The sequence below is a fragment of the Pipistrellus kuhlii genome, unplaced genomic scaffold, assembly GCF_014108245.1.
Source record: "Pipistrellus kuhlii isolate mPipKuh1 unplaced genomic scaffold, mPipKuh1.p scaffold_m20_p_11, whole genome shotgun sequence".
Classification (NCBI taxonomy): domain Eukaryota; kingdom Metazoa; phylum Chordata; class Mammalia; order Chiroptera; family Vespertilionidae; genus Pipistrellus; species Pipistrellus kuhlii.
Window position 1 is genome coordinate 47,259,903 of NW_023425416.1, and position 11,035 is coordinate 47,270,937.

Sequence of the window (11,035 nt, forward strand, 5' to 3'; positions counted from 1 at the left end):
TCTTTCAGGTGTGCTGAGGAGGTTAGGTACTCCTAGGCTGGAGTAACTAACACTCAGTGAATGAGAGCTGTGATGACCATTACCCGGAGATTACCGAAGATCACTGGAGCTCACAGAGCCCAGGACTTCTCCTCACGACTCTATAAAGAGCCCAGAGCAGCATCCATCTACTTTGCGAGGCAGCAGTTATCTGAATCCCATGATGGAAGCAATATTTCTTACTAACCCGTGAGATAAAAATAAAACACCAAGTCTTACCCCACGAAGTTAAAAACTCAGCAGCATAGCGATAGAGGCGGTTCATGATCTCAATCACAATGGCGTAGATGATGCTGGGCACGTACAACAGGATGTTGGTCCACTCGGACCCGCTGTTCTCGTGGACACCCAAGGCCCAGGCCTCCATGTCGAAGTAAATCATCATGATGTACAGAGAGAAGTAGAGACAGAGGCACACGAACGGCAGAGAGACCAGGTAGATGCGCAGCTGCCTCTTGTAGCTGGGGTAGAGCGGCTCCTCCCTGCCCGTGACCGAATTGATGCCCAGGACCCCGTGGAATCCTGGCCGGGGCTCCTCGAACTGCCTCTTCATGACCAGGGTCCCCCACCTGTAGGTCATGCTGGCACAGGCACGCTTCCACACTTCCAGGATCACTGTGGACCAGATCAGGTTGAAGGAGGCGAAGATCACATACTTGTCATAGTCTTCCCACACAAACAAGTAGTAAGGCAGCCCAATGACCGCCATGGGGATTAAGGCAAAAGTAAAATACTCCAAAAATCCAAAGTAAAGAGCGATGGTTTCCCCAAAGTAGCCACGGATACCATCTGTAATAAAAGGGGGAAAAAGAAGAAGAAGAAAAGAAAAGAAAAAAAAAAAAGACCTTAATTACAGACTACCAAAGACTTTCTTTTCTTATCTTTTCAACTAAGCTGACTCATTTCTTTAGTTAAGTGGGGCTCACTTAATACCATAATTTCCCAATCAGTGTGTGATGCTAAACCCATCCTCATGCTAAACCAGTACAAAGACCCCATTTATCTGTATTGTATGCCTGACACTTCCCCCAGCTCAGGGCCAGGCTCTGCCAGGCACCCCGCATCTACTTCCTCTTTATTTCCTCATCTGATGGAAGCTTCTTCCCAAAGGCAAAAATCACCAAGGGATTTGTCCCAAATCTCCAGGGTCCTCAATTAAATTCGGCCATGGCCAATAAAACATTTAAACTTGCACTCCCCTTTTAATTTATGCTTTTCTCCACTTTTCTCCGACTTTAAAACTGTAGTCACACATGTTCTTTTCAAAAAGACTCCCCACCCATGGTATCCTGTTCCCCCTACCTAAAGATATAAACTTTCACTCATGTGTCATGGCAAATCTTTCAATACATTAAAGAAAAATTAATCAAAAGCGCAAAGCAATGTTCTACATACGGACTCCTAGAACATTACCCACACCTTCTTCTGAGCACCAGAAAGAAGAAGGTCCAAGCAACATCACCGTTAATATTCTGTGAATTGGACACAAGCTGTCTAATCCGAGAGAGGCCGCCCACACTGCGTCCTTTGTCGGCCGCAGCCACGTGGGTGAGCGTGTGGACTGGACAGGCAGCTGCCCCGGGACCAGGTGGGATGCCACGGTGGGGGAGGTGCAGCAGTTGAAGTTATTTCTAGCTCAATTACACATAGTTAACATGTAATTTTCTTAAGGTCATGTGTCAGATCAGTCTATGGCTGCGGGTTAGAATAAACTGAGATCAGCTATTTTCTCTTATCCTTATTTTTTTCTCGCTAACCTAGGTGGCATTTATCGCCAGTTAAACACCAACATTTATAAACAGTGGGTGTGTGAGGTTGCCTCAATCTGAATCAGGTTAAAATCAGAAGCAATGTGAAAAAAAAAAAAAAAAAGGTGTTCATGGTCCTGGGCTCCAAATCATATGATGGTCCTCTTTTGATCTCAAGGGGGAAGTTCAATATCTGCCTGTGCCCCAGGTACAATCACCAGTCCCAGCACCCCAGAGGCCTCAGACTCCTCACCTCAGCCAGGCTCAGCCTTCACCATTCACTCCTTCTCTCCCCTTACTTTCTAAAAAGTAGCTAATAAATACTTCACTACCAAGACCTAGAAGCAATATTTAAATTCACTGCCACCTAACTGCCAAAATTTTAAAAATGTCATAGTGTAACATGAGATGACTACTGTGTCACCGGGAACTATCAAAAACAAAACTATTTCTTTCAAAGGCTACCAAAAATGTATTCAGAATACAATTTCAAAATGTAATCTGAAAGACAATTTTTGTTCAGTTATGATATTGCAATAGTTGTTTTCAGAATGGAAATAAAAAAAGAAAATCATTTTAGAGGGATTCCCTTAAATAAAATCAAAAGAGCAATATCCTTTAAGGAAAAACTGATAGTAAGTAATACGGTACAATCTACCAGCTTAAATGTAATTTTATACTTAAAAAAATCTAAACCCCAAAATTCAGACATCTGTATTAAATAAGTTTATTTATACAAAATAGGTTCAACACACACCAAATAAATTCACGGTTATTATTATCACTGTATTCCGAGAAAATGGATAGTCAACAGTAATATGTACGATACTTATAAACCCACCTCCTTAGATATTTAGGCCCACAAGTTGGCACCTAAGAATGAGCATAATTTGACTAACTCCAGATAACCAGCTCTAAAGAAACTGAAATTTTCAAATACAAAATATTCACAAACTCAGTTCTCATAGAACCTGTTCCACTCCAACTCTGACATGAGCTCGTGAAGGACACTCTGAACTGCCTGTGTTTTGGTGACATTGAGAGAAAGCCTGTAATTCAGTCCATCTAAAATCATGTTAGAAATAAACAAACAGGTCATTAGCCCCTCCTCCTCCCCTGCCCCCTGTTTTCCCAGCATGCAGCTGGTGAGCCCTGCCTCGTGAGTCCCAGTGGGATGACACCACTGCTGAAGGCCTGCTTTCATTAGTAGGTCTTCCTCTCTCTGCTGGAACGGGCATGGGCACGTACCTATGGGCTGATACTTTAGATTAAACCCGGTGTACCACGAGTCCTCCAGCTTCTTCAGGGCCTCGTTGTCATGCAGTGGAAACACCTGGATCACGATGCCAGACGTGAGCAGTCTTCTCACTGCGGAGGGAAAGGTGCCAAACTACATAGAATGAATTTGCGATGGCTCATGACACTCTCCATGTGGTGCTGCGAAGCCACTCGGGTCAGTGAGGAGTGCTCCGCGGAGAGCAAGCGCGCACCGCCTCCCCCACAGGCGCAGACTTCTTTTGTTCTCCAGAACGGCCCTATCTGGACTATTTCCTTTGACTACGAAAGCAATACAAGTCGATGTAAAATTTTAAACCATACAGCAATGTACAAATCAGAATGAGATGCCCAAAATAACCACTTCCTCCCCCCAAAAATAACCACTGTAAATAGCAATTTAGTGTATAAGCAGATTTCAAAAAATATATGTATATATATATACACACATACATATGTACAAATATGTACATGTACATTTATATATTGATATTGATATATATAAATGGAATTGTTCTATACACATTGTTTGGTAATTTTTTCTCATTTAGTAAATATAACAAAATAAAACCCTAATCGACTGAACAGCAGAACGACTGTCTGCTATGATGTGCACTGACCACGAGGGGGCAGATGCTCAACACAGGAGCTGTCCTTTGGTAGTCAGTGCCTCCCACAGGGGGAGCACCGCTCAGCCAGAAGCCGGCTCAGGGCCAGAGGACAGAGTAGCCGGGGCAGGAGCCTCTCCAGCCTCTGCAGCAGCGCTAAGAATGTCCAATTGCCACCTAAGCCATCAGTCAGACATCCCCTGAGGACTCGCAGACTGTGAGAGGGTGCAGGCAGGGCTGAGGGACCTCCCCCCTCAGTGCACAAATTTCGTGCACCAGGCCTCTAGTTACTACATAGGAGGACAAAGGCAGTGTGTTCTTGGGACATAGGTCCTCTCATAAAAATCCCCAGATTTACTAATTTTAAAAGTACCAATGTTAAAATATGTACACAGATAATAATTTAATAAAAAATATATTTAAAAAAATAATTTAAAAAAAAAGGTAAACCTAACTTCTTAGAAATAAAAGAAAGGATAACAATAAAAAGGAGATATCTGATACTAAAAAGTCTGGGTCTAAAAAAGTCTTAATTATGGTTCTTCATACAATTGTTTCTCATGTAAGCTATAAAGAAGAACAGTTTTTAAAAGGTAGGGTTGTAATGATATCCTCCTTAGTGATTGGAAAAGGTATAAGCTGGAAGTTAAATGAGTCTTTGGTGCTATCCAACCCACCTTTAAATATTTTTATTCTAAAGAGTTTCTGTGGACTCTTTTCTTAGCTAATATTAGTGAAAGTCGATCACCCACAACTGTTCTGATTCTTCTCCCGTTCTTGGGGACGCACAACTATAGCATATTCATTCTTCCTGTTATTATCCTTTTCAGTTACTACATCAAAATTTTTTTAACTTTGAACTGATCTACAGCATCTAAATTATTATCTTATTACTTCTAAGTTCTTTTTCTTTTTAAATGACTCCGTTCTACTGTAAAAGACTTCCCAGCCAGGCATAAAAACCAGCTTGAATACTTCTAAAAATAGGGCTGTGAAGAGAATATAAAGCCACAGGTCCTAAATTATTGGGCTTCTCGTCACCATCAACGCCAAAAACATGGTTCTGGTTTCAGCTTCTAAAAATAGAGGGTTTTAAAAAAAATCCTTCAACCTTCTGATGTCAGCTAAAAATGCAATTAACACGAGCCTTACCTTCAAAGGAAAATATGATGCTCTTCAGGCCTATTTATAGAAAGGAACAACTTCAACCAGGATTCCTTCCTTCAAGTAGGCTGAAGGATCCCTTGTCAAGCACTAGGGTTATTCCTGTTACAGCCCTTTAACAATGAGCTAAACAACGTAAACTCTGATTGAAGGGGGACTATCAGTAACCTGGCTTACAACCGAACCCTCTAAATTAAAGCAGGCAATAACAATGCTAACAGTACTGCTTCTGCCTTTGGCTATGTGATGTGCTTAGTTCAAAAGTAAAAACAGAAATCTCTCTCGCCCTCCTCACTGTGTGTCTGTGCAACAGGGAGGGGCAGGGCGTGCTGCCTGGAACCAGCCTCACCAGAGTGAGGAGCGCAGAGTCCCCACAGGGAGAGAAGGCCCGCAGCAGCCTCTGCACATGGAGATGGGGCCCTCTGCACCCCGCAGTTTTTGCAGCTGCTGCTGTGCCCCTGTACCCCCTCCCCGGCCACTCCCGACTCCAGCATTCTGGTGTGAGCAGCCCCTTTTGTCTTAGTAAGGAAAAACTGCTTCTTGGGGAAGCCTGTGCTTTCAAAATACATCCTTATATTCCCGTATTATTTTCACTGCAAGTATGTATGTAGCAAAACACAGTGCGTGTATATACATGTGTGTGTGTTTATATATACAGGGTGTCCCCAAAAATGTACACAAGCTTTGAATAATTATTAATTCCAATGGGTTACATCTGAAAAGAAAAGAACACCAATTGAGCTATTAGCTGTTAGTCATGTATATATTTTGGGGGGACACCCTGTATATATACATGCTGTACCCAGCAAAATCACACACATATAAATAAATATGTGACTCTTCCTAACCTTTCTATGTTTGCTTGTGTTCATACCAGGGAGATGACAGGAGGTGGAGAGGAGGTGGAGAGAGCTCCCGGTGAACACCAGGTCTCCGTTTTTATTCCTCCACAGATTTTCATTATAGCACAGTGCTTGGGCATAAAGGGAACTTTGCTCATTTTAACTGAGTAATATGTCCAGGGGTTCACACTCAGCTTCACACTAACTGAATGCTGTGAGACCTTGAAAATAAGAAGTAAAAACCATGTATAACAAATATATTGATTGAAAGCGTGCAATATAATGTATTAACCAATGTCACCCCAATAAATTCAATTAAAATATAATAATAAAAACAATAATACCTGCAATATAATGTAAAGGCAAAAGATATGTTCATGGAAAAGTAAATTACTGTAAAGTAGTGTAAGTTTCTCAGTAATAAATAAAGCCCCTGTGTTATTTATGTCTATGAATAAAAAGTAATTGCATTAGAACGTGTATTCATGAAGCTGGTTGAGGTAAACACTTACATAAAGATTTTCCTGGATACAACTTTGCCTGGGGGTAGCCGGGGATCATTTTTTCATCTCTGGCTCTAAGATTTTCAAGTTCATGTTTGATAATGAATTGACGTTCTGCCATTGTGAGGAAATCATCGTTGTTATCTAAAATAAAGCAAAAATCTCGTTATTTTCTCAGTAATAGCCAAATAAAGTTAATAATATTCAAATAACCTGGGGTTGTGAAAATAATGATATACACAATAACTGGCTAACATAAGGAGTAAGCAAAATAGAAAAGTGGTAAATTTAACAAAATATAAAGCTTCTTATATTGCTTTTGCCTTACAATAGCAGTGTTGAATAATCGTGATTTGTATGACCCACACAGCCTCAAATATTTCTATATACGCTTTGCTAAAAAAATTTGCTGACCTCTGATCTATTCATCAAAAAAATTCTCTTTGACAAAGTAATTTCAATAGCAATCGTCCCAGGACTCACCATCAAATTCTTTGAAGTTGTGTCGGGTTCCGTAGGTGAAGGCTCTCATGGTGTTATCGTTGCACTCCTTTACCAATCCCACTGCTTCTGCCCCCAGCAGCAATCTAATATTGGAGGCACCAACAAGATACAAGTTCTGGTTCTCCACTGTTTCTTTCTCATATTTATTTAACAGCGGTCTAAACAACAGCTGGGCACCTTTGAAAACAAAAGGTAGGCACAACCTTAGAAAGAGACAAACATAAAAGTTTCACAAAGGAAAACTTTCTAAATAAATATGATGTCTCTAGTTTGGTAGAAAGAAAATAAATTATATTAACAATTTAAATCCATTTTCCAAATAAATAGGAAAGATAAGTAAGTTGGAGATGGCAGGTTCTTTATAGCTTTTTGAAATAAAAATCAAAGCTGGAAAATGCAATAATAAGTGGCTTGCCAGTTACTCAAACTAGAAATAAATATGAGACAAGAATTCAATATTCACTAGTTCTATATCTAAATTTGTACTAATTATAAAGGATAGGGATATAGTTTCTAATATAAAAAAAATAACAGATCAGAATTTAAGAAAATTAATTTGAAATAAAATATCCTAGTAAAAATGCCTCAAATGTTACACAATTACATTGAACTATAATAGATTGTGTGAATGTTAAATATCAAATAAATAATTTTCAATGACTTTTCCCATAAATGTCTACAGTTGATTGAATTTAATGATAGTTTTCTTTAGTAGGTTTCCAAAAGTTAAGAGTAGCTGTTAAGCCCAGTTAGTGTAGCTCAGTGGTTGAGCATCGACCTATGAACCAGGAGGTCACAGTTCGATTCCTGGTCAGGGCACATGCACGGGTTGTGGGCTTGATCCCCAGTGCGGAGCATGCAGGAGGCAGCTGATCAATGATTTTCTCTCATCATTGAGTTTCTCTCTCTCTCTCCCTCTCCCTTCCTTTCTGAAATAATAAAACCAAAGAAACAACATTAATTTTAGAAATATATCTATAAAAAATTGTAAAACACACTTGAAAAAATTTTTAGTCACTGAGCATGAGTAAGTCTGAATACTACTTCTTTTACTCACCCCCATCTTTCTTTTTCATGGTAATTCTGTTTTTCAGCCATTCCTTGGTTTCATCTTTGACATCCTTAGCAAGTTCGATGACTACCAGAGGCGTGAAGGAACTCTCGAAAGTATCCAGAGCTGATAAGGTCACTTTCATCTTTGACAAACTTGCTGAAAATTAAAATAAAATAAAAGGCACACATGGGGTATAATGGCAAAGAGAAACATATAAATTGTACTTGCGTTTTCTCTTTGTTAGACCTAATTCTGACTTCCAAGATAAAGCAAAATTTCTCATGATCCAGCTGGGTTATATGACCGGCTTAACCAACGGTTCAAGCACACTTGTGAGCCAGGCCGAGGGAATGCCATCCATTTCCGTAAGCAGCTCAGAATCCAATAGGGAAGACATTCAGGTAACAGAAAAGTAACAGTATAAAATGTGCTCTTGCACAGGAGGCGTTAGAAACTATTTATAAAGAACACGACAGCAAAACAGGATTTAGGAGAATGAATAGGAGTTTGCCACACAGACAATGGAAGGCATCCTCAGCAGAAAAAGCTGTATTGCCCTACAAAATAATAATGAAGAGTCCACCAGTGTGGCTCGGGGTTGAGCCCTAACCTATGAACCAAGAGATCACCGGTTCAATTTCCAGTCAGAACACATGCCCGGGTTGTGGGCTGGGCACTACAAGTGGCAGCTGATCGATGTTTCTCTATATCCCTCTCCCTTTCTTTCTTAAAAAAAATAAAATAAAATAATAATAATAATAATAATTTTTTTTTAGTTCGTTCATTCAATATTTTTAAAAGAAAAGAAAATAACGAAAACTAGCCAAGACTCAGAAAAAGTGCATTATCTGTGTGAAGGGTGGAGGGAGGATGGGAAAGAGCTGGTAACTAACAAGGACCCATGATTACAGAGGAACTGGGCCTTGTCCAATATATGTTGGGAGTCACTCATTTGTTATGAGAAGGGAACTGATACAGTCCAATTTCATGTTTCGGTATGGAGTTGATCTCCCAGCATCAGCTTTCTGTTACCTTGATCTCTGTTTCCAAGCTTGAAAAATAAGAGTCAACTGGAGACCCCCAAATGCTATCAGTCACTAAAGCCCATTGGCCCCTCTGTAAAATATTTCTCATATGAATCTCTCTGACCCAGCGATTCTCAGGGGGTGATCTTCAGACTGGAGACTTACTTATTCTAACTCTGAACTTGGAGTAAGTTTGTATGACTCCAAAGGACAAGTATAAATCAGTTTTCTAGAGCAATCACAAAAGGAGTGACCAACACCATAGTACGCCTTTCCTTTCTTTGGGGGAAATCTTGCAGCAAGCTGACCAGGTTGTCTAGCTTGGACACATAAGCTTTGTTTTTTGTTTTTTTTTCTAACAGAGCATAAGTTTTGTTTGGGCAACACAGGTACTATAAATCAATGTTATTTTCAAATTATACTGCAAATGTATCAGGAATACTATTAAAGATACCAACCAAATCAAAAGTCAACACACGAGGCTCTATAAAGGAAACCAGATCAAAATAGGACCTAGTACTCACCTCCAAACAGCTAATGATATAGTCAGGATTTATACAGATGGCAGTTTGAGCTATGGAACTCAGAACACTTAATGTGTAGAAGTTTTGGATCAAGCAAAGGAAGCTGTGCTATACAGGGGAATAACATGTATAAATCAATTAAGTGAGAATCAGGACAGTGCAGATTTAAGAATACTTAATGCTGTCATTTACACCTGACCCAACGGCCAGTAGGAGTCACTGTCGGTTTCTGAGCAGAGGACTAGCTAGGTGTCAGAGTGATAGGATTCCCAATAGGTAAACTTAGGGAGCAAGGATATGGGTGATCTTCCTGGTATTCTTTCAACTCCCCTGAACTTCTGGAATCTTTCATTTAAAAAAAAAAATGTTGGGGAAAAATGTTACTCTACCAGTAGACTATGAGATAAGCATCATCATCTTTTAAATGAAAATATCAAACACAACCACCATGAATCACGTGCTTACTGTGAACCGAGCTGTGATAGTCCGGAAAGCACAAAATAAATAAGGTCTCCATCTTACTTTTGAGGAGCTCCCAGACTAATAGCAGAAGCATCAAATCGTCCTGACACCTGGGCTAAGTACCTCAGCAATAACCTGGGCCAGCCCCGCCCCCAATCGGCCTCCTGAGGAGGGGAACAAACTTTCTGGGAAGGAAGGAAGGGAACTAGACAGCCTACAACCTGCGAAGATAAATGGATGGCTCCCGGGTTCCTAACCAGAGACATGGAAAGAATAACTGAGCGTGAACAAACAGCAGCGATGAGAAGACTGGTTAGCTGAAGGGAACAAGGAATTGGTCAGCAGGGCATATGTGCATGGCATCAAAGGTCAAAGTTTTCTACCAGGTATGCACCGGCATGTAATAAAAGGCCTACCTCATAATTGCCGGGTCATAAGACAATCTTTCTGAGATATGAAAAGCAGGTTTCCTTTTTAAACGTATATATGAACGCTATTTACAAACTCATAGTAAATATTTGCTCATTGATTTATTCTCACTTGAGATACAATCTCCCTTTTATTCCTCAAGGCACATTCTTTTTTCATTAGAGCATTTTAATTGTGTCTAATGTTCAAACTCTAGACCAGAAGGAGAGTGAGAGAGAGAGATGATCCAAAGATGCTAGATATATATTAAACTGGAAATGCAACATTTGGCAAATGAGAAGTTAGGCACTACATAGTTTTTTTTCCTCCTATATGTATAATGTGTACATACATATACATATCCTATATAACAAAAGACTAATATGAAATTGTCCCCTTGAACAGGAGTTCAATCAGGGGGCGGGACCAGCCAACCGCCCACAGCCCCTCCCCCCAGCCAGCTCCACCCCCAATCGGTCTCTCCCCCCCCCCCCTCCAATTGCCCCTCCCCACCCCATCAGGGCAGGCCAGCCTGACTCTAGTATATAATATAAAAACAACATATCCTAAATGCTCCAATTTGAAAGAATAAAATTTGAAAGACTATATGCATCCCTATGTTTATTGCAGAGGCACAACCTTAGTAGGATTTTCAGTACATTACAGACAAAAGTGTCACAATACGTGACATACAAAGATTTCTTACAAATCCAACAACAACAAAATTCAAAAACACAGCTGAAACCGGTTTGGCTCAGTGGTGGAGCGTCAGTCTGCGGACTGAAAGGTCCCAGGTTCGATTCTGGTCGGGGACGTGAGCCTTGGTTACGGGCACATCCCCTGTAGGGGGTGTGCAAGAGGCAGCTAGTCGATATTTCT

The 11,035-nt window shown here is 40.4% G+C and overlaps 1 protein-coding gene across 2 annotated transcripts in view; it reads right to left on the bottom strand.

Moving 5' to 3' along the window:
• ANO10 (anoctamin 10) overlaps positions 1-7,893 on the bottom strand; it is an 82,357-nt gene extending 74,464 nt beyond the window's left edge. For both annotated transcript variants that reach the window (XM_036432022.2, XM_036432020.2), the window contains exons 1-5: positions 7,741-7,893; positions 6,663-6,860; positions 6,189-6,323; positions 3,036-3,155; positions 259-828 (exon numbers count right to left, since the gene is read on the bottom strand). In XM_036432022.2, coding sequence (XP_036287915.1) covers positions 259-828; positions 3,036-3,155; positions 6,189-6,323; positions 6,663-6,860; positions 7,741-7,879 — 1,162 coding nt within the window. In that variant the 5' untranslated portion in view covers positions 7,880-7,893. The remainder of the gene's footprint in view (positions 1-258; positions 829-3,035; positions 3,156-6,188; positions 6,324-6,662; positions 6,861-7,740) is intronic.
• Positions 7,894-11,035: the final 3,142 nt, after the last annotated feature.